Genomic DNA, 24085 nt, shown 5'->3' on the forward strand with positions numbered 1-24085 from the left:
AACTTATTTGTGCCAATTTTTAGAGAGATAGCAGAATATTTGACGTAATTATAGCATAAAAAGTTCAAATCGGGAGGTACGGTTGTATGGGGGCTAGGTGAAATAATGGACCGATTTCAACCATTTTCAATAGGCTTCGTCCTTGTGCCAAAAAACATGCTTGGTCCAAATTTCATCAAATTATCTTGAAAATTGCGGCCTGTACCTTGCGCACAAGGTTTACATGGACAGCCAGCCAGCCGGGCAGACGGACGGACGGACATGTCTTAATCGACTCAAAAATGATTCTGAATCGATCGGTATACTTTAAGGTGGGTATTGGACCAATATTTTTGTATGTTACAAACATCAGCTCAAACGTATAATACCCTCCCCACTATAGTGGTGTAGGGTATAAACATTTGCTAAATCACAACAGCAGCAACAATGGCATGCAATCAGCAACACTTCATCTGTTTAAGAAAAACATTGAAGTTGCAGCAGCAACAGAAAAAGAAGGCAAAAAACAATCCTCAACAACGTAATGAGCTTTTAAACAGCTATGTTTTTTAAAGAAACTAAGCTTTTTATAAAACAAAGCTTTCTAAAGAAACTAAGCATACTATAAAACAATGTTCTCTAAAGAAACTTAGTTATAGATATAGAAAAATGTTCAATGAGGCATCTGTATAAAGAGTAAAGTTTTCTTAAGAAATTAAGCTTTATATAGCTGTATGAATTAAAAACTCTATAGACAGCAAATTTTTTAAGAAACTAAGGTCTATATAAAGTAAAGTTTTCTAATGAAACTTATAAAACTTTGGTGTATTTGGGAGTGAGTTTTTTAGAAAACTTTGCTCTCTATAGAGCTTTCAATTCATAGAGCTGTATTAAGCTTTATTTCTTTTGAAAAATTTACTCTTTCAACAGATAAGAACTTTGTTTCATTGAAAAAAAATTTTCTATCTAGAACTAAGTTTCTTGAGAAAACTTTGTTTTTATAGAGCTTTCAATTCATAGAGCTGTATAAACTGAATTTCTTTAGAAAACTTTACTCTTTATACAAAAAACTTTGTTTCATTAAACACTTTTTTCTATCTATAACTAAGTTTCTTTAAAAAGCTTTGTTTATAGAAAGCTTATTTTTTTTAGAAAACTTTGCTCAATATAAAAAATTAATTTCTTTACATAGCTTTGTTTTATATAGAGCTTTGATTCTTTATAAAATTTAGAGCTAAGTTTCTTTTGAAAACTTTAATCTAAATAGTGCATACAATAAATGGCTTAAATATTTTGGAATTATGGTAATATTCAACAGTTTCTTTACAAAAAATAAAAATTTTATAAAAGTAAAAATTGTAAAAATATACTCATGGTGTATCATATGGTCGGCCATGGCCGACTATACTTTCCTACTTGTTTTTTTCTTCTAAATTTCGGTTTTCAGCTTCTAAAGAAGGCAAATAAGTACGATAAAAAGTACTTAAGTAATGTCGTGTACGGTGGCGCACATATTTGTCATCACATACTCGTAAGTAAGTCTGCCTCACTGTGTTGTTTTTTTTTTTTGATCACCAGGTAAGTGCAATTTTATGAATTTTGAGGGATATTTGAAAGTTTAACTGTAGGATCGTGGGAAATAATTTAATTGTAATGATTTTTGGCCACATTTTAAATATAATACATATTAAGTGATATTCTATGAAATTTTTAACCGGAGCTCTTACAGTTTTGTTTTGCAATTGACCTAAATCGGTCCACTACGTAAAAAGTTGTACATCAAAATAGACCTGGTCCACACTAGGAAACTTTTGTTGAGAAACTTGTTCTTAATTCCCTTTTGAAGTTTCCTTAATGTCCACACATAGAAACTTTTGTTTCAGAAACTACTTATGTATTAATTGAATTGATTTGTTGTTGTATGAATGAGAAGAATAACAAAACAATGATGATATTCTTTCTCTTTCTCTCTCACGCAAAATCAAAAGTTTCCCAAAAAAAGTTTTCTAGTGATATTGAATTAAAAAAAACATCTATAGAGAAAAGTTTTTTGAAAAATTATAGCTTTAAATGGATAAAAATATGCTCAAGTAACTTAGTTCTAGTTTTATAAAGAAACCCAACTCCATATAGAGCAATATTTTCTAAAGAGACTTAGCTCTATATAGAGTAAAGTTATCTAAGTAATCTTACCTCTGTATAAAGCAAAGCTTTCAAAAGAAACCTATCCCTATATAGATCAAAGCTTTCAAAAGAAACTATATACTCTATAGAGTAAAGGTTTTAAAAGAAATTTACCTCTATACAGAGCAAAGTTTTCTAAAGAAACTTAGCTCTATATCAAAGCTTTCAAAAGAATCTTAGCTCTATATAGAGCAAAGCTTTCAAAAGAATCTTAGCTCTATATAGAGCAAAGCTTTCAAAAGAAACTTAGCTTTATATCAGCGAATAGCGTAGAATAAATATATAGTTCTCTGACTGATTTTATTTGTTTCCGAGAATACGTACGAGAGAAAAATAGAGTACTGGGCTGCTCATTTGAGAACTCATTTCATTTCGATGCTCTATATAGATCAAAGTTTTCTAAAGAAATTTAGTGTTGCTCTCTATTAGAGCAAAGTTTTTTAAATAATTTATGCACTATTTAGATTAAAGTTTTCAAAAGAAACTTAGCTCTAAATTTTATAAAGAATCAAAGCTCTATATAAAACAAAGCTATGTAAAGAAATTAATTTTTATATTGAGCAAAGTTTTCTAAAAAAAAATAAGCTTTCTATAAAACAAAGCTTTTTAAAGAAACTTAGTTATAGATAGAAAAAAGTGTTTAATGAAACAAAGTTTTTTGTATAAAGAGTAAAGTTTTCTAAAGAAATTCAGTTTATACAGCTCTATGAATTGAAAGCTCTATAAAACAAAGTTTTCTCAAGAAACTTAGTTCTAGATAGAAAATTTTTTTTCAATGAAACAAAGTTCTTATCTGTTGAAAGAGTAAATTTTTCAAAAGAAATAAAGCTTAATACAGCTCTATGAATTGAAAGCTCTATAGAGAGCAAAGTTTTCTAAAAAACTCACTCCCAAATACACCAAAGTTTTATAAGTTTCATTAGAAAACTTTACTTTATATAGACCTTAGTTTCTTAAAAAAATTTGCTGTCTATAGAGTTTTTAATTCATACAGCTATATAAAGCTTAATTTCTTAAGAAAACTTTACTCTTTATACAGATGCCTCATTGAACATTTTTCTATATCTATAACTAAGTTTCTTTAGAGAACATTGTTTTATAGTATGCTTAGTTTCTTTAGAAAGCTTTGTTTTATAAAAAGCTTAGTTTCTTTAAAAAACATAGCTGTTTAAAAGCTCATTACGTTGTTGAGGATTGTTTTTTGCCTTCTTTTTCTGTTGCTGCTGCAACTTCAATGTTTTTCTTAAACAGATGAAGTGTTGCTGATTGCATGCCATTGTTGCTGCTGTTGTGATTTAGCAAATGTTTATACCCTACACCACTATAGTGGGGAGGGTATTATACGTTTGAGCTGATGTTTGTAACATACAAAAATATTGGTCCAATACCCACCTTAAAGTATACCGATCGATTCAGAATCATTTTTTGAGTCGATTAAGACATGTCCGTCCGTCCGTCTGCCCGGCTGGCTGGTTGTCCATGTAAACCTTGTGCGCAAGGTACAGGCCGCAATTTTCAAGATAATTTGATGAAATTTGGACCAATCATGTTTTTTGGCACAAGAACGAAGCCTATTGAAAATGGTTGAAATCGGTTCATTATTTCACTCAGCCCCCATACAACCGTACCTCCCGATTTGAACTTTTTATGCTATAATTACGTCAAATATTCCGCTATCTCTCTAAAAATTGGCACAAATAAGTTTTATATAAGTATAAATGATACTGCAGATTTTCGTAAGGATCGGTCTATATTTGACCCTAGCCCCCATACAAATCCCCTTTCAAAAAATGACTTAAACGTCTAAAATTGACTTGTAACCATTTGTATCGCAATGAAACTCAAAAAAAACTAACTGTTATTTAGAAATATATCCTTTTCCCAAATTTACCGAGGATCGGCCCATATTTGACCTATATAAAGCCTCATTTAGAAATTTTAGTTTTTATCAATAAATGGCTTAAATATTTTGGAATTATGGTAATATTCAACATAAAAGTTTCTTTACAAAAAATAAAAATTTTATAAAAGTAAAAATTGTAAAAATATACTCATGGTGTAGGGTATCATATGGTCGGCCATGCCCGACTATACTTTCCTATTTGTTTTTTTTTTTCGTTTCTCTCTTGTTTGGGGGGAATTTCTGTACGTGGATTAAGAAAAACAATAATCGTGGTCAAAAAATATTTTTTGCAACGCACGTTAGTTAACTTGTTGCATTAATGATATTTTTGGAGTAAATTTTTTTCATACAGTTCTTTTAAGTCCTATTTGACCTTATTGTTTAACTTTACAAAAGTTATAATCAAAAACAAAAAGATTTCTATTAAGAGATCAATTAAATTTAGATTAAATCTGAAGATTTGTTATACTAAATTCGATGATTATGTTAATCCATTAAAATTGGCTGTCATTGACACAAGATCTAACTACTTTGGAAGTAAAACTATTCAAAATTCCTTTTCTGGACCTTATATGGGAACTATATACCATTTATCATAAAATTTAGAGCTAATTCCCTTAGAAATCGTTTGTGTCCAATTTCTGTACTCGTACTTTTAAATAAGAAATTATCTTCAAAGTTACTTTCTGAAGGGGTCCATCCTAATATGGTGGTAAGGTCTATTGTGGATCGATACTCATAAAATCTTACAAATAGAATTTGTTTATAAATAATATGAATATGATCGTTATACTCAAAATTTTTTATCAGTTATATGCGTTTATTTCTTCTTCTGAAGGGAACCTTTTATGCGTAGGTTGAGTTATCGACTGGTCCCGAGTCAATTGTATTAGTGATATGCTAAAACTTGGTAAACCTTAAAGTATACCAATCGGCTCAGAATCATTTTCTGAGTCGTGCTATGAGTCATGTTATGCATTTGCAAAAATCGATTTGAATCAAATTTACTGCTATTGGAAAGTTGGCCAGTTTAAAAATTTTCAGCTCTTTTAGTCAAGAACTGCGGTATTTACAGAGCGTCAAATTTGGAATGTCGAGAGTTTAATAGGAGCACCAGCCTTGACGGCCTTATCCCACGGTGGTCTTTTTCAACCACTGGGTAGACTTGAGAACAGTCTACCATCGCCCCTTTGTAGACCCGGAGGCAATTTTTTTACATTGGTTCTGACCGGTCCATGCACAAGTACTCTGCTGGAATACTCGAGCTATCTAATTTCTTGACCATTGGATGGCTTCAGTTGATTCTGTAACAGCACCTAGAGACGTAACCGGTAGACCGAAGTACGATCATCAATAAGCCGTAGACATTGTACTTACTCACAGGGACACACTGTGGTAGTTCTGATATGAACAGAGTAAACCCTGAACATATCTGGGCAAGAAGAAAAATTCAATGGCATCAAATGTATATGATACCTTTCATCCATCATCATTCAACCCAGCACACATTTATTTCATACGACACATTCATAAGAGAAAAACATACGACACATTTATTATAGGTATACGGGTGGGGTAAGGTCCGCCAAACCTAACATTGATCCCGTACCATATACAATTAATACCAACTCATTTCCAACGCTTAGTCCCACAGTTACTCGACTGCGGGGTGTCTGTTGTTCTCGGCAACAGCACCGAACTTATCCCGAAATATTGACTATTATCCTGTATCAGTCTTTTAACCGCCTCTTACTCTCCCCGCGAATTTGGGTTTAAACCACAACCAATACGTGGATCCCGAAGGAACCTCAACCAACTGACCAGCCAGAATGTAGTCCTGTGGAAAACTGGCCACCCGTAGTACCAGATTATGCGGTGCTCTGGTCTGACCTCTGGCAATCTATGCAAGGACTAACCAATTTTTCAATCCCGGTAAGATTGGAGGATATTGACCACCTCTTGATACCCCCGGCATTGCAATAACACCAAGGCGGTGGTCTCGCCAAGGTAACATGCCCCCGGGGGATTTTGGTCATACAGTGCTTAATTCAAATTATTGCATCATTTCACCTATTGGTTCTATTAAACATTGTCCAAAGGTCAATTTTGATAGCTAATTTTTCGCCGTTTCCAAAAACCATGGTGCAAAGTTGTGTCACTTGTCACGTAAGAAAATTCTTGATTTTAGTAAAATTATCAGCAATAACTTTAAATAGACTTGAAAATCCCATTCTCCAACAATTTGTAAGAATAGCATTTCCCGATATAATCCATTGCACAGTTATCTTGTTAGTTCTAAATTCATACATATTTTTACACAATAAATAATATTTGTGCGGTCACATAAGCCAATTGTAAATACATACATACATTAGTATATAAGTAGAAATATAATAATAAATATATTTTAAAGGAAATAAAGATTTTCTGCGGAAGAGTTCAATTTTAAGACCACAATTCGTTGCTATAAATATTGCCATTTTAAATTGTAAATTTATAGAAAAAAATTTACTTTTTAGTATAAAAGAAGGGAAAAAGAAATAAATATGTCATTAGTTTGTGCAGAGTTTTAATAAAAAGTTTAACTTGTTCACTTAAAGAAAATAAAATAATAATGAAATTATATTATTATTTAATGGCGGTATATATCGCCTGTCAATTCTCCTGGATCAAAGCCGATAAAATGGTGTGTTACTATGACATTTATATGGCAAACATAAAAGGTAAGTAAATTTTATAAAATAAAAGTAAACAATATTTAAATTTTATCGAAATTCCTTTTCGCAGGACCTAATAAGTTTAACGTCAAGGATATGGAAACTGCTTTACAATTCTGTTCTTATGTTATTTATAGTGACATTAATATTATGCCCAAAACATTTGCACTTAAACCTCTAACACATCTACAACAAGAACAATTTCTTAGTGTGCGTAAACTTAAAACTAAATTTCCAAATGTTAAATTCCTGCTAAGTGTTAGTGGTGAAAAAAATATGTCAGATTCTGAAAAATATTTGAAATTGTTAGAAGCCGATCATAAGGCTCAGAATACATTTGTCTCTTCAACTCTTCAGTTATTGCGTAAATATCAATTTGATGGTTTAAGTTTGGATCTTCCACTACCAACTGAAGAGCCCAAACAAGTTCATCCATATTATGCTCAAATCTGGTTTGGTATCAAGAACTTTTTTACCTCCAACTCAGCGGAGGATGTAAAAACAGCTGAGCATAAAAAAGAATTAACAGATTTGATCCAACAACTGAGTGGTGCTTTGAAAGAGCACAATTTGATTTTGAGTTTAACTGTTTTGCCGAATGTCAGATCAAAGTGTAAGTAGAATAGATACAGAATTGATTTATGTTTCTTACCCTAAAACGTTTAATAACATTCTAGCCTATTTCGATGTTAAAACCATTTCCAAGAACTTAGACTTTATTATTATCTCTGCCTTTGATTTCTACACACCTCTACGCAATCCCGAAGAAGCCGACTATGCAGCACCCATTTATGCTCCCATTAAAATAGGCAATCGTTTACCTCTAGCCAATGTCGATCAGTTAGTAGAAGAGTGGTTAAAGACTCTAGAAATACCACCGCAAAAACTTATAATTGGTATACCAGCTTATGGACACGCTTGGAAAATGGGTAATAATACTAAAACTACTGGACTTCCACCGGTGCCATTAACTCAAGGACCTGCTTGGACTGCAGCCAAAACTCGTATACCCGGTTTATTACCATATCCTGAGATATGTACACAATTAACGAAATCATCGATTAAAACAACAACTTCTGGTAATGCCTTAACGTCTATAGTCGATCCAACTAAGAAATATGGTAATTATGCTTATCGTGCAACTGATGAAAAAGGTAATGCTGGTATATGGATTAGTTATGAAGATCCTTCGACGGCAGCTGCCAAGGCTGAATATGCTAAAAGTCGTCATTTAGGCGGTGTGGCCTTGTTTGACATCACCTATGATGATACACATGGTCGTTGTGGTGAAGATACTTTTCCCATTTTAAGATCAATTGTTATGAAGTTGTTGCAGTAATTTTATATTTTAGCATGATTACGAGAGAATTAAGTATAAAAACATTTTACACTTTAAATCTGTAGTGATCTTCTAAATTTATAAAATCTTGGACGCGTCTTTTGTTTTAGTGTGTGCTACATACGTCCTTATAATATACACAGCCTAATAATGAAAAATAACTTACTTTTAACTCTGATGATATTAATAAAATAAAGTTTAAACTAACAAAACAACATTTTTAAATTTGCCCGACTATATATTCATACTTGTTTCAGATTTACTCTTTTATACCCTCCACCACCGTCAGTGTTGATAGAGGATATATATAAGTTTGTATGTAACACCAAGAAAAAATAATCTAAGACCCTACAAAGTATATATATTCTGGGTCCTTGTGAAATTCTGAATCGATTTATCTATGTCCATCTGTCCGTTTATCTGTCTGTGTAAAACCCGCTCACATTGAAACTAAGCTAAAAATATCAACCAAATTCAATGAAAGTTATCCTAAACAGTTTGGTATTGAAAATCAACAGTTAAATCGGTTCACAACGTACAAAGTTATGAGTAAAAATTTCGGACTACTTGGGAAAAAAATTACGTGTTTTTCGTAATTTCTTCAGTATAATAATTCGATAAGTTTTGTTATACATTATTTTTTACTGCCAGAGATTAAGTGTGTTGAAAATCATAACAATTGATTCAAAATTTCCATAGTCCTCTTACAAAGGCACATATTCCCGGAAATAAGTTTATTGTTAATATATATTAGTATAAATACAAAATTTTGCACATGTAACTATAATACGAAAATAAATCATACTACCATACTACAAAAGAAGATTTGTATCAGTTCACAATTGGTCGTAGCTCCCATATAAGGTCCACTTCCGAAAATCACTTAAAGGCACATATTTTAGTGAATTATAAATTTGTCAGGATAAAATTCATCTTGAATATGTTTCATTTAAACATTAATCATTCCACTATTTTTTTTCCTAGATCTTTCCATTATTGGTCCACTTCCGAAATTCACAACTTATAAGCATTTTCAAATTTGATTAAAAGACTACACAAAGGATGATGTGCTCATCAGATATGTGTTCTTGTCATCCAGTTACCCATAGTGTTTGCAAGGAATTTCTATATTTAATGGTCCGAATTTTCGTAATTTCTTAGCAACAAGAAATTTTTGTATAAAAATTGATTTATTATTTCGGGCAGTAGCAACCGCTGCTTGGAAGCAAAGACCCTCACGCTAGAAATTAGTTCTAAAAAACTTTTGCGAGTCCAACAAATTCTTCTAAAATGAAAAAGTTGTGTTGTATAAATCATCTCCATTGTAGACAATGGGTAAATAACCACCAACGGGTTAATTATACCCTACACCACTTTAGTGGGCAGGGTATATTGGGTTTGTGCTGATGTTTGTAACACACAATAATATTGGTCCTAAACCCACTTTAAAGTTTACAAATCGGTTTAGAATCATTTTCTGAGTCGATCTGTCCATCCTTGTAATCAAACTGCAGGTAACAATTTTGAAGATAATTTAATGAAATTTGGTACATGATCGTAGACGAAGCCTATTAACATCGGTCAATTATATCACCTAGCCCTCATACAACTGAACCCTTTGTAATCAAACTATTTGGAGATAATTTTGGAAATAATTCAATAAAATTTGGCACATGATCTTCTATGGTACCGTAGACGAAGCCTATTGAAAATGGTTAACATCGGTCCATTATTTCATAAGTTCATAATTATATTTAATATACTCGTATCTCAACAAAAGCTGCAAAACCAAGTTCTATACTAGCCTTGATGACCCCCATAAACTTTATAATTATAGGGCCTCATTTGACCCTAGCCCCTACAAAAAGCCCCCATCAAAATTTTACTTAAATTTACAGTTATATTAACAATAAATGACTTAAGTATATCTGAGTCAAGGTACAATTCAACTTAAATGCTTTATTATGAAAACTAAATCATATTTTATTCGTATACAGGTGTAGGGTATTATATGGTCGACTATAACTTCTTACTTGTTTTCTCTTACATTTGCTCTAATGTACCTATTTATGCTTCATCTTAGGCTTTAAAGAAATTCATAATTTCGCACTGAAAAAGCAATGATTTGAACCAATGTGCAATGTGGATATACGAAATGTATTTCAATCAAACATATTGCAACGTTTTGAAAAGATATAAATAGTGTTTTGTAATATGAACAATTAAAACATAATTATATTGCAATTAATCACAACTAAATATGTATTATATCCCACAACTCTCAATACAAAGTTATGGTAAAAAGATAAATTTAAATTCGATTTTGCCGACTAAGTGTGGTTTTCTCTGTATTAATTTAAAAATTGTATCAGTCTTTAATAGAGTATTGAAGTGAATGTTATGACAACAAAGAAAATGCAACAGTTTGTTGGTATAACAGTGATCTTATTGGTAATTTTATTAAAATGGACCGAAGCCTTCAAATTGGTGTGTTATTATGACATATCTAGTGCCAGCAAAGTGGGTATGTACACATATTATTAATTAATATTAACTATGTATTGGTAATACTATGAACACACTTTCTATGCTATAGGCCCAGCAAAATTTACTTCTAAAGATATGGAATTTGCCTTGAATCTATGTACTCATGTTGTATATAGTTATGTGACTATAACTCCAGATAAATTATTACTTACGGTCCAAACGCCCGAACAAGAACAGGAACTAGCCAATATGAAAAAATTTAAAAATAAATATCCCAAGGTTAAGTTTCTTCTAAGTTTAAGCGGTGAAAGGAGTAGTAAAACAACGAAAAGTTTTTTACGACTTTTAGAAGATCCACCGGCAACGAAAATGTTAATTAAATCTCTTATGGAAGTGTTAATCAAATATAAATTTAATGGTTTAAGTTTGGATTTGCCCTTACCTACAGTGTTGCCTACTAAACCGCTACGCGCTAAAGTTTGGGATTTTTTGATAAGCCTTTTTAAAATGGATCATTTTAATAATGATCTTAAATATATAGAACACAAAGATCAGCTAACGGTTCTGATAGAACTATTAAAAGCCAACTTTAAGGAATACCAGCTTATGCTAACTTTAAACGTATTACCAAATGTCGATTCGAAAAGTAAGTAAACGCTTAAGGCTTTAGACCTAAACACATACTTATACAAACACTTTTCAGAATATTTTGATATTCCCGAGATTATGAAATATTTGGACTTTGTAATACTTTCGGCATTTGATTTTTTTACACCTCAACGTAATTCCCTAGAAGCTAATTTCATGTCACCTACAAAATTTATAAAACCCACAACACTTCTATATAATCGTGATACGTCTTTGCGAAATATTTATGATTTTTATACATTCTGGCATTCGCAAAATGTTCACCGATACAAAATCGTTATTGGCATTGCTGCTTACGGCCGTTCTTGGAAAATGACCAAAAACTCGAATAGCAATGGTGTGCCTCCCGTTTACTATACCGATGGTCCTGCTTCGGCTGGTCCATATACCTATACGCCCGGTTTTCTATCGTATCCTGAGATATGTGAAAAAATACGTTCTTCCAAGTTAAAAAAAGTAACTGATCATAAAGTGAAATCTGTTTATGCTTTTCTTCCAGCCAATAAAAATAAATTTGGTATTTGGATTAGTTATGAGAACTATAAGACGGCCGGTTCGAAAGCTGATTTTATTCGAAATAATAATTTGGGTGGTATTGCCTTAATAGATTTGAGTTTGGATGATGTACATGGTGAGTGTGGTGGTGAAAAATTTGCTATATTGAAATCAATTAACTATAGATTGACTAGAATATTATCTTAAAAATAACTACAAAATGAGATATATTATTGTTATTGTATTTAACATGTCTAATTGAATAAATTTCATATTTACCTATAGATTGTCTTATTTTTAGGGTCTAAAGCTAAAAACTTTTATTAAATCTATATGAAGATTTAATAAAAGTTTTTAGCTCAAATTTAGTTTGAACATTTGATAAACATGTAAAAGATGGAGGTGTTATAGGCCCTGAATAAAAAGGTCTTCGCATTTACCCTGGAACAAAAGTTCCAATTGCTAAAAACAATCGATTCGACATGAATATGTTGACAATGACTTGTACTTACTCAACAACTTACTTTTCTATAAGTAATACATATCATCTGCATTACTTTTAATGAGTCTAGTAATAACCTATAAATAATATAGTACTTATTGAAAAAAAACTACTAGGATAAAATTAGGCTTAAACTATATTTGTTTAAAATTTTCCAAAACAGTATATAATTTGCTATAGGTATATAGTAATAAATAATTTTTCCGGATTGATCCATTATTTTATTTTATATTAATACCGATATCTTTTATCAATCAATGCTTCTTCTCGTGATTGTTCCTTTGTATGAACCTGCCAATTATGAACTCTCGGACATGGATTAAAATGAACTCAAATGTTCTTATTCAATACACTATCAGATTCCGATGAAATCTTTATCAGGTTCGCATAAGTCAATTGCATACATAAACGTTGCAACAGGTCTAATATACATAAGTATCCCAACAGTTCGACAAAGAGTCAATGCATGCGAAAAAGACAGTGATTTCAATTGACGTCGTCTTTCGTACTCTTTGTAAACGAGGGTAAATACAAAATAGTCACTTTAGTGTCCCCTTTGTAAGCGAGCGAGAGAGAGTGGACACTTGAAAAACAAACTAAAGTTTTTTTGCTGCCTCTTGGTAATCTATGGGGTTATGATTGACTTCCTCTTTGTAAACGACTATGAAGACAAAAAATCACTTTAGTGTCTTGGTAATTTATGAGGTGACGATTGATTTCCTCTTTGTATACTGCGTAAACGAGAATAAAGAGAAAAGTCACTTTAGCGTCTTGGTAATCTATGGGGTAACGATTGACTTCCTCGTTGTACTCTTTGTAAACGAGGGTGAAGACAAAAGTCACTTTAGTGTAATTGAAAAACAAACTAAAGATTTTTACTGTGTCTTCGTAATCTATAGGGTGACGATTGACTTCCTCTTTGTAATCTTTGTAAACGAGGGTGAAGACAATAGTCACTTTAATGTCCGAGAGAGTGGACACTTGAAAACCAAACTAAAGTTTTTTGCTGTTTCTTCGTAATCTATGGGTTATCAATTGATTTTCTCTTTGTATTCTTTGTAAGCGAGGGTAAAGACAATAGTTAATTTAGTATCACCTTTGTAAGCGAGAGAGAGAGAGAGAGAGAGAGAGAGAGAGTGGACACTTGAAAAACAAACTGAAGCTTTTTGCTGTCTCTTCGTAATGTATGGGGTGACGATTGACTTCCTTGTAGAACAAGCACATGTTATAGTTACTTGGAAGATCGATTTCTAGGAGTTACCCTAAATGGTAGGTTAACTAAGTAGTTCGGGACTGTCCAACTGAACTGCAGGGATATATTAAATATGATAACATGCTTGTACTTTCGTCTGTAGCAGGAGGTGGAACAGCTCTAATATAAATAAGTATACCTGAAGTATGTCAAAGAGGAAATGTTTCCGAAAAATGCAGTGATTTCCATCTACGTTCTCTCAATTTTGTAAAGGAGGGTGAAGGCAACCGTTACTTCCGTATCCCCTAATTAAGAGATAGGGAGAGAGGATGAATACTTGACAAATAAACTAAAGCTTTATGCGGTCTCTTCGTAATCTATGGAGTAACAATTAACTTCCTCGTATGACAAGTTCACGCTAAAATAGATAGGTAGGTAATTCGGTACTGTCCGACCGAACATGTTTGATGACAACTGCAGTAAAGGAGAAAAAATTTCGATTCCTTAACCCTCCCAAATATTAAAAACAAAATTACTTTTAAATACTTATTTTCATAAAAATGTATATTTAATATATCTCAACATCGGAAATGTATCACCATTACAAAGTCCATGAAAGTCATCGAGACTTACATCGTATAAAGCTATACCAGCCAAGTGACGACGTTTAACATAAGCTGCCTTAATGGCCACAATTCTGGGATCATCATAACTAACCCACATACCATATTCACCATTCTCATCGGCCGGACGAAATGCATATGTTACAAAATCCTTATGAGGATCTAAAACATTAAGTAATGGAGCATGAGGTCCGCTTTTATTGACATTAAGCATATTTGGTAGCATAGGGCAAATTTCCGGCCAAGTTAAGACACCGGGAAGTTTTGTTATATAACCAGCTGAAGCAGGACCATTTGTAGCTAATACTTTGGGAAAACCATCTGTCTTAGAATCGGTAGTCATTTTCCAAGCACGACCATAGGCAGCAATACCGATATTTATCTTGTTATGAGATATACGCTGGGCTAGCCAATAGTTAACCTGATAGTCAACACTATGCAAAACATTACGAGTACCCTGTTGAGGTACAGAATATAAGGCAGCTGTATAGGTAGCTTCATTGGGGCTTAACTCGGGTGTGGTAAAATCAAAAGTTTGCAAATTAATAAAATCCAAATGGGGTATTAGAGCAGAAGCATTTAAATAATCTATAAAAAAATAAAATAAATTAGTGTTATTTTATAGGTAAAATGCATGGGCTTACGAGAAGCATTTACATTTGGCAGCACGGTCAAGCTTAAAATTAGATCATGCGGCTTTAAAGCATTCCTAAGGTTCTGTACCAACAATGAGAATTGAGTTTTATGATCATCTACTTTAGTTTCGGTTTCATTAAGATTCTTTATAAATAATTTCTTTAATGACTTCCAGGGAGCATCAATGATTACTTTACCATAATAATTATTACGCGGAAACTGATATGCCAAATCGAGTCCATCAAATTTATAACTACGCAACAAATACAAAACAGATTCTATAAATGATTTCTGTATATCATAACCAGCTTCTAATAGTTCCATATATTTATTATTCAAATCAAGACCAATATCTTTGTCTCCACCCAAACTGAGTAAGAACTTGATGTGAGGATACTTCTCCTTTAAAGCAGTAACTTCCGTAAAGTGACGCTCTTCGATATCACGTTGTGTATTAAGGCTGGTCATTTGCAAAGATTGTGGATTGATACCGGCATAACCGTAAATGACATGAGTACAAAATTCTAGTGAATTCTCCAAATCCTCTAAAGTAAATTGCGCAAAACCTGAGATTATAGGAACATTATTTAGTTTTTTATAGTTTATTAGGAAAAAAAGTTTAAGAAATACCTACCTTGTCTATCCCGGCTGACAGCATCGTAGTCTGTCAGTAACGCTGTGCTGCTCGCGTTATATGTCCCAATAGTAAAGTTATATAGAATTTTATATGAAATTTCATTTTTTTTATATTTATTTAATAGAAATGTGTTTGTCTTCTTGGACTTTTAAAAATAAACTGATTTGTTTGTTTTTTATTTGTTTATTAAATGTGCTCTTAAGCTTAGAATCAAAACTTATCAGTTTCAGTTGTCAGTCTTTAGAACGTTTAATTATTTTTTGAGTTGATCACTATCTTATTTGCCTCTAAATAATATAAAGAGAAATTTTGGTAATGTTGATTAATTTAGTTCAAACAATGCATTAGTACGTGACTTAATTAGTTTGAAAGGAGGATGTATATACATCAAATCCGAAGAAACACACATACTTAGGCCTCTATCGGGCCTGCAGTGCGCTCTTAACCTGTGCTCTCTGATATGTCAGGCTAGAACAATAACCACTAACCCTACGGGGGTGATATACAAATGATGATATTGTGAAATTGACTACCTTAATGATGACTTGTAGGAGTTGACTCTTGAACAATGATGTTTAAGAGTTGATTGTTGAACTATAATTCTTTCTGACAAGATTTACAGTTAAAATTTCGTTGGGGTTGACTAGGAGTTCAAGTTGAAGGTAATAGCTGGGAGAACTGATGGAATCTCTGACAAAAATTCCTGTTGCTTGGAAATGTATTGGTTACTTATCACACATGTACATACAGCAATCGGTTGATCAAATCAATGTCAACAAGTTAGAGTGCTATATTCGGCTGAGCCTAATCTTAAATACCTTCCACCAATTACTTTTTTATTAATAATTTTATAATTGATCAAATATTTGTAGAAACGAGTTTCTCACGGTCAATGCGTTTTTAGGGGCTGGACCTAGGCCAATTATAGACCGATCGTAAAAGATTCTTTAAGCAAAATTTCTGTACATAAAAGCTACATTTCAGTCAAATTTTGTATTTAATCGTAATTTAGTAGCAAGTAATGTGTATTTAAGTGATTTACTAAAGGGAACCTGTATGGGACCGACCGTACCCGTGTTATGAATCGATTGTGAAAAAAAAAACTTGAAATAGATTTTTTGTATACAAAACTAATATTTGTGACAAATTTTGTATCAATAGCATTATTTGGTAATGAGCAATGGTAATGAGTATGGCAGCTATGTCCAACATTAACATTTCTGTATATAAGAGCAATATTTGTACCAAATTTTATATGGATATCTTAATCCGGTAATGAATTTTGTACGTTTAAGTAATTTTCGGGAGGGGACCTTGTATGGGAGCTATGTCCAATTACGGACGGATTCAAAAACATGTTTCTTTGAATGAAATCTATTGACATAGGATTTTAATTTGTAAAATTTTGTGAAGTTATCGATATTGTGACGGAAGTTATTAAAAAAAAAACCCATTTTCCGGGAATATGTACTTTTGTATGGGAGGTATATGAAATTTTGAACCGATTCTCGTAGTTTTCAGCAGGGATCAAGCTCTTGTGCAGAAATTAATGTATGATGATTTTCATGAAATAATCTTGCATAGTTTTCGAGAAAATTACATCAGAATGCGTAAAAAATGATTAATTTTTTCGAGGTTGTTTTAAATTTTGATTCATAACTTTTCCCGGTGGTAACTGATTTTGCTCATTTTTAATACCAAACTGCTTAGGATAATGTTGAATACTCTCGGTGAATTAGGCTGACTTCCTTTGCTTAGTTTAAACGTGAGCGTGATTTAGGCAGACAGGCAGACGGACATAGCTAAATCGACTCAGAATTTGATAAGGACTCAGAATATATATACATTGTTGGGTTTCAGATGAATATTTCATTGACTGAAAATACGAGTGTAATACAACCAGCTAAACTACACGAATTTTTGGAGAATTTGATCTCAAATACGAAAACGTATGTAAAAAAATCGGCTAATTTACACGAAGTAAAGAAGAACTTTTAAGGTCTTGATTTCGACTAAGAATTCGATTGAAATGTAATCGGCAAAACTAAATTACAAGATGAATTAGAAACCACATAATCGAACGCAGCAATAAATCGAACGTAAAAAAATGAAATTATTACTATTTCAATATACTAGTGTAATAAGGATTTGGGGGCTAATTGGTGGAACATGTATTTGATTGCATTCGGTTGGTATTTCACTGTAGTGCATAAGGGACGTACCACTGGCAACATCAACTCTTCCTGTTGTTACAAAATTATGACTACTGAGGCAAAATACGACCTACCTAGCAAGCTAGGTCGTATTACTAATAACTTCCAAAAAAGAACATACTAATTACTTCCCGATAATGACTTCAGTTGTAGTGAATTTGGAATCAAATGAGAAAAAACATCTCTCCTATGACAAGCCTGTGTTTAAATCATAACTTCTTCAGGTTTTTTTAGAACTTCCATGCAGTTAATTCTACTTAAATTTGGCTTCTTTGGAAGTACTTTTTTGTTCTCCTATAACAAACCCGTGTTAAAATCATAACTTCCCAGTAAAAACTTTCATTGCCATATAAGGGGTTAAAATGCTAAAATTTCCATACACAATAGCATTTTAAGTCATTATTTTAACATGGTGATGTCATTGAAGGTAAGTACTTACCACAAACAATTACAAGAAAAAGTTGTCATTGTAAATCGCATGAAAAAATGTATACAGCTTCTATATCTTTACTGACAAGATGACTAATGAATTAGAAAGTATTTATATAATATATTATTAGTAAGACCTTATTAGACTACTTCTATGTAACCCAGGCGATATCTAGTAGTCATTGAAAGGTATGTTGTTTGGTAAGCAATTACAATTGAAAGCTATTAACCAGTTTTTGCTGGGTTCTTCAGGTCGTTTCACTACTTCCGTGGAGTAAATTCTATTTATTTTTCGCTTCTCTGAAAGTTCTTTTTTTGCTGGGTATTGTGAAGTGTTAACAAATATATTCTCCTGGACTAGATATCGTATCAGATTAGACCACAATCGTTATATGTAAATCCTACCCTGTACCTTTAAATAATTTTGAAGCAAATTAGCTAATTCAAACAAAATTTATAGTATGCTGAAGAAAATGCTTTGATTTCCCCAAGCCAAATTATATGCAAAGTAAAATAGACAACATAAGGACAAACGCTGAAATGTATGCTCCTCGAAGCATGGATATTTCAGAAATCAAAAACATTAAGGACAATATTGATAGCATTCTCTACAGAACTCAAGAAATATAGCAAATGTATGTAAAAATGCTAAATGATAGAGATTGTCTGTATGAAATTTGAATGGACTTAACACGCGTAACGGAAACATTTAAATAATATCTCCAGACCAGCTCTATACTAGAAACCAAAAGGATCTCAGAATGAAAAGTTTTTCTTTACATATCGTGTAATTTTCTGAAAAAAACTTGCTACTTACTATGCTGAAGATATAAAGGATTCTAACTTACATGCTGTTGGTCTGAGTTTGATTATACATTTTATGTGGATAGATGGACTCTGAGTCGATAGATAAATAAAAATCTAAAATTTAGAATAAAAAATGCTTTAAGTAAAATTGCATATTAATTTAAACTTTATTATTCAGTTTAAAATTAATGTTTTTACTTTTACAACTTATACTTAATAGCCCTTAAAATAGGAAACTGATCACCAGTACACTGACCACGAAAATCATCCAAAGTTAAATCAAATAAAGCCACACCGCCCAAACCCTTAGACATAACATAAGCGGCTTTAGTAGCTGCCATCTCAGGATCATCATAACTAACCCAAGTACCATGTTCGCCATTCTCATCGGCAGCACGGAAGGCATAAGTACCATGTCTTTTAGTGGGATCAGCAAAACGGCGCAAAGCAAACTGAGCTTTCGGTTGTAATTTTAAACAAATCTCTGGCCAACTTAAAAGGCCGGAAACTTTAGTTTGGGGACCGGGCTCAGCAGCACCATCCGTTGAGGGTATGATTGGATAACCCTCAGATTTTGACTCTAAAGTCATTTTCCAAGCACGACCATAAGTAGCGATGCCCACATTGATTTTAGTCTTCGGGAAACGTTGAGAAGTCCAATGCTCAATTTGATAATCAACATTGTAATGAGGCAAACGGTTGCCCTCTAAAGGGGGAGCATACAAAGGTGCCGTATAGTCTGCCTCATGAGGATTACGCTCGGGAGTGGTAAAATCGAAGGCTGCCAAATTAACGAAGTCCACTTGATTAATTAAGGCGGGAACATTAAAATACCCTGTTTATAAGAAAAAAAAATATTAAAGATTAAAAAAATACAAGTAATTTTCTTCACTCAAAAACTTACATGATGAATTGACATTTGGCAAAACGGTTAAACTCAATAACAAATCATTTTCAGCAAAAGAAGTTTTAAGCTTTTTCACCAATTCAGTTAATTGCTGCTTATGTTCATCGGCCTGCTTATCGACTACAAAGTCACCGGTAAATAATTTCTTGGTAGATTTCCAAGCCATGCCCAAAGAAGAGTGAACCTTGCGTGGTTTGTTTTGTGGCAATTGGAAGGCCAAATCCAAACCATCAAAATTTAAACTACGCACCAAATATTTGGCAGAATCAATGAAATTTTGTTGCTTTTCTTGATCAGCCTCCAACAATTTTATGTATTTTTCAGAACCGCCCAGATCTTTGTCACCGCCTACACTTAATAAAAATTTAACATAAGGGTACTTTTCTTTCAAATCGGTAACCTTAAGGAAGTGTCTGCCTTTAACATCTCTGTCATTATTTAGAGAAGCCAAACGGAAAGTTTCTGGATTAAGACCCACATAACCATACACCAAATGAGTGCAAAAATTTAAAGCTGTTTCTAAATCATTAAGAGAGAATTTGGCTAAACCTAAGAGAAATGGAAATTAAAACTTTTATACTCATAAAAAAATAAATCAATTAGCGGTATTTCCATTTGTTTACCTTCCCTTCCCACACCGTTAGCATCATAGAAACACGCCGTATATGGCCCCAAAGCATTTGCCAAATGACACAATATTAGTGTTACACTTAAATTTAAAAATAATTTCATTGCGTTTATTTCGCTGATGTTGTTCTCACTTTGTCTGAATGTCAACTAAATCATTTTGAATCTCTTTCCGAAAGTTTAGTAGTAAATTAGCAAAATGTCTTATCAGTTTTTTTTTGGCTACAGATCATACATATGATATAGCATATGGACGAATTGTATGTCCGATTAATAAACAGTTAAAAGCTAAATATTACTTAGAAATGAAGTAGAGCTTTTGGAGAGTTAAATTTTGAAGATATCTCTTTTCAAATACGAATTTTGCAAATACCTTGTAGATATGTAGTTAAAAGAGCACGCACGTTCACACTTACCAACTGTCTTTTGAAATAGATAGATAGATAGATAGATAGATAGATAGATAGATAGATAGATAGATAGATAGATAGATAGATAGATAGATAGATAGATAGATAGATAGATAGATAGATAGATAGATAGATAGATAGATAGATAGATAGATAGATAGATAGAAATATAGATAGAAAGATAGATAGATAGATAGATAGATAGATAGATAGATAGATAGATAGATAGATAGATAGATAGATAGATAGATAGATAGATAGATAGATAGATAGATAGATAGATAGATAGATAAATAGATAGATAGATAGATAGATAGATAGATAGATAGATAGATAGATAGATAGATAGATAGATAGATAGTTAGTTAGTTAGTTAGTTAGTTAATTAGTTAGTTAATTAGTTAGTTAGTTAGTTAGTTAAATAATTAGTTAGTTAGTTAGTCAGTTAGGTAGTTAGTTCGTTAGTTACTTATTTAGGTAGTTAGTTAGTCAGTCAGTCAGTTAGTTAGTTAGTTAATAGCTTAGTTAGTTAGTTAGGTAGTTAGTTAGTTATTTAGTTAGGTAGTTATTTAGTTAGTTAAGTTACTCCCCAGCGTGTTCAGCTAACAAAGTGCTAACCTACTACGTAAGTGTTTGTAAGTAATTTCTGAAGTCCTTTAAAGTAATGTAGATGGTATGCAGTAATCATTATAAAGTAAGTTGTTGTAAGTAAAAATCATTACCAAGTTTCCATTGGAATAACACTGCCTATCGACGTATTCGTTTAGACTATTGATAGTATGGAAACTTGGTAAACAGAGGATAAATAAAAGCTTTTAAAAAATAATTTACAAAAAATATTTATTAGTATTGTTTTGCTAATAAATTATTAACAAGTTTTTGTTAAGTATAAAAAGTTTTCTCAGTTAATTCCAAGAAATAATATTTAATTCTTATTACAAAAAAATTCGTTCGTAAATTATATTATATTTTTTTCAAAATTTTTAACTAAAGCTTTTAGCTATAAATTTTGATTTGGTTAATAACAAATATACATCTACAACAATCGATATTTCATAGCTCTTAACATGGGGAATTTATCGCCCGTACACTGACCATTAAAATCATCCAGACTCAAATCGAACAAGGCCACACCGCCCAAGCTGCGGGTCTTAACATAGGCAGCCTTTGTCGAAGCAGTATCGGGATCTTCATAACTGACCCACATGCCATGTTCACCATTCTCATCGGCTGGACGGAAGGCATAAGTACCGTATTTCTTTGTAGGATCAGCAACGCGGCGCAAAGGAGCATCAGCTCCCGATTTACCAACATTAGTGGGGTTAGGCAATTTCAAGCAAACCTCAGCCCAGTTCAAAAGGCCACCTTGTTGTGTTTGTGGTCCGGGATCAGCAGCTCCATTGGTGTCCGATACAATAGGGATACCGTTAGCATTGGAATCTGATGTCATTTTCCAAGCACGACCATAACTAGCAACGCCGACATTAATTTTATTATGAGGGAAACGTTGAGAAATCCAATGGTCAACTTGGAAATCGACATTGTAATGAGGCTGGCGATTACCTTCCAAAGGTATGGGATAAAGTGGAGCGGTGTAGTCAGCTTCCTCGGGATTGCGTGTGGGTGTAGTAAAATCAAAAGCAGCCAAATTAACAAAGTCCAAATGACTTTCCAATGCTGCAGCATTAAAGTACCCTAAAAGAAAGATTTTATTATTATTATTTTAAATACATTAAATATTAAACATTTTTAAAAACTTACAAGTAGAATTAACATTTGGTAAAACCGTTAAGGTGATCATAAGATTATTTGGACTAAATATCGATTTTAAAGTGCCTACAAAATTGGTAAATTGTTCTTTATGCTCATCGGCTTTCTCGTCAACAACAAAGTCTCCAGTGAAAAGTTTCTTAAAGGATTTCCAAGCACTGCCGGCACTGGAGTGTACCTTACGAGGTTTATTGCGTGGCAATTGGAAGGCCAAATCCAAACCATCAAAATTATAACTACGCAATAGTTCACGAGCTGATTCAGCGAAAGCCCTATGTTTCTCGGCGCCTCCCTCCAAGAGTTGCACATATTTGTCGGGATTTTCAAAATCTTTATCGCCTCCAACACTCAACAAGATTTTAATATTAGGGAATTTCTCTTTCATATCAGTTATAGTTGCAAAGTGACGTCGCTGCAGGTCACGTTGAGTATTTAAACTTTTCAAATGGAAATTCTCGGAATTAATACCAGCATAACCGTAGATTAAATGTGTGCAAAATTGTAAAGCAATATCAATATCTGGCGTTGAAAACTTAGCTAAACCTGAACATATACAATAAATCATTAATCGCTAACATTTAGCACAGTTATAACTGGCAATTTTTATTTACCATCTCTATCCACACTGGATGCATCATAAAAGCAAACCATATTGGGACCAGCAGCCAGTGTCAGCTGACACACGGCCAGTGCCAAAAGCAAACTCAAACAAAATTTCATTGTCTTCTAATCTTACTCACTCACTAACTCACTGTGTATTGCGTTCAATTGTAGATCAAGTTGTGAATTCATTCACGGTTTAACTAAAACTGAATTAAATATTGCGATTGTAAGTCAACACTGTCTAGTTTATATGAGAACTTATCAGCAAATTTATATATTAAAATTCTGTGTTTTGATTTCTATGAGGTCAAACGTTTGTTAAATGGGCTTAGAGGGGATTGAAAGGGGAAGAATACAAAAGATTTGTTGTGGTTTATGTGTAGACAATTGAAATGGATTTAAATAAATAAACAAACAAATTCATACTAAGATGGAATTTTAATTGTAAGCTGAGCTTTTTGGGAGTGTGACAATTAAACTTAAAGAGAGAAAAAGCTTCATTAGTGCGAATTACACTCACATTTAAATGTAATTTACCAAACACGTTCTGTAATTAAAAATATCTGTATTTTCGAACATTTTCGGATGCAATAAAAACATATTTATCAAATGCTTTCATCGAAAGAATACTAAACCAAATTTTTATTGAAAATATGAACAAAAACAAATTATTTATTAATTATTGCTAATTTTCAAAACGCGCGGATTCATTAAATTATTAATATTCCAATATTTACGACGAACAAAATTTAGTCAGAAAAGTTTATAATCAACCTATAGGTTAGTCAAGTCATAATGTACTCATAGTCTAGTCCTAGTCTAGTCCAGTCCTAGTCTAGTCCTAGTCTAGTCCTATTCTAGTCCTAGTCTAGTCCTAGTCTAGTCCTAGTCTAGTCCTAGTCTAGTCCTAGTCTAGTCCTAGTCTAGTCCTAGTCTAGTCCTAGTCTAGTCCTAGTCTAGTCCTAGTCTAGTCCTAG

The 24085-nt window shown here is 32.6% G+C and overlaps 5 protein-coding genes across 5 annotated transcripts; 2 read left to right on the plus strand and 3 right to left on the minus strand.

The window, feature by feature from the left end:
• The first annotated feature begins 6611 nt into the window (after positions 1–6611).
• Positions 6612–8339, plus strand: LOC111678890 (chitinase-like protein Idgf3). Its single transcript, XM_023440333.2, has 3 exons — positions 6612–6789; positions 6854–7396; positions 7461–8339. The coding sequence occupies exons 1-3, from the start codon at positions 6681–6683 to the stop codon at positions 8120–8122; spliced, it is 1314 nt and encodes a 437-aa protein (XP_023296101.2). The 5' UTR covers positions 6612–6680; the 3' UTR covers positions 8123–8339.
• A 2169-nt stretch (positions 8340–10508) lies between these two features.
• Positions 10509–12034, plus strand: LOC111678891 (chitinase-like protein Idgf3). The gene is made up of 3 exons (XM_023440334.2): positions 10509–10646; positions 10719–11255; positions 11313–12034. Exons 1-3 carry the CDS (start codon positions 10523–10525, stop codon positions 11957–11959), a joined length of 1308 nt encoding a protein of 435 aa, XP_023296102.2. The 5' UTR covers positions 10509–10522; the 3' UTR covers positions 11960–12034.
• A 1961-nt stretch (positions 12035–13995) lies between these two features.
• LOC111678892 (chitinase-like protein Idgf3) lies at positions 13996–17875 on the minus strand. The gene is made up of 4 exons (XM_046949206.1): positions 17861–17875; positions 15340–15487; positions 14714–15271; positions 13996–14657 (listed from the first exon to the last, which is right to left on the minus strand). The coding sequence occupies exons 1-4, from the start codon at positions 17873–17875 to the stop codon at positions 13999–14001; spliced, it is 1380 nt and encodes a 459-aa protein (XP_046805162.1). The 3' UTR covers positions 13996–13998.
• A 1059-nt stretch (positions 17876–18934) lies between these two features.
• LOC111678889 (chitinase-like protein Idgf3) lies at positions 18935–20471 on the minus strand. The gene is made up of 3 exons (XM_023440332.2): positions 20322–20471; positions 19696–20247; positions 18935–19626 (listed from the first exon to the last, which is right to left on the minus strand). Exons 1-3 carry the CDS (start codon positions 20428–20430, stop codon positions 18992–18994), a joined length of 1296 nt encoding a protein of 431 aa, XP_023296100.2. The 5' UTR covers positions 20431–20471; the 3' UTR covers positions 18935–18991.
• A 1193-nt stretch (positions 20472–21664) lies between these two features.
• On the minus strand, positions 21665–23321 carry LOC124419024 (chitinase-like protein Idgf3). The gene is made up of 3 exons (XM_046947149.1): positions 23117–23321; positions 22497–23048; positions 21665–22430 (listed from the first exon to the last, which is right to left on the minus strand). The coding sequence occupies exons 1-3, from the start codon at positions 23223–23225 to the stop codon at positions 21772–21774; spliced, it is 1320 nt and encodes a 439-aa protein (XP_046803105.1). The 5' UTR covers positions 23226–23321; the 3' UTR covers positions 21665–21771.
• Positions 23322–24085: the final 764 nt, after the last annotated feature.

Source organism: Lucilia cuprina, chromosome 2 (genome assembly GCF_022045245.1).
Source record: "Lucilia cuprina isolate Lc7/37 chromosome 2, ASM2204524v1, whole genome shotgun sequence".
Taxonomy (NCBI): domain Eukaryota; kingdom Metazoa; phylum Arthropoda; class Insecta; order Diptera; family Calliphoridae; genus Lucilia; species Lucilia cuprina.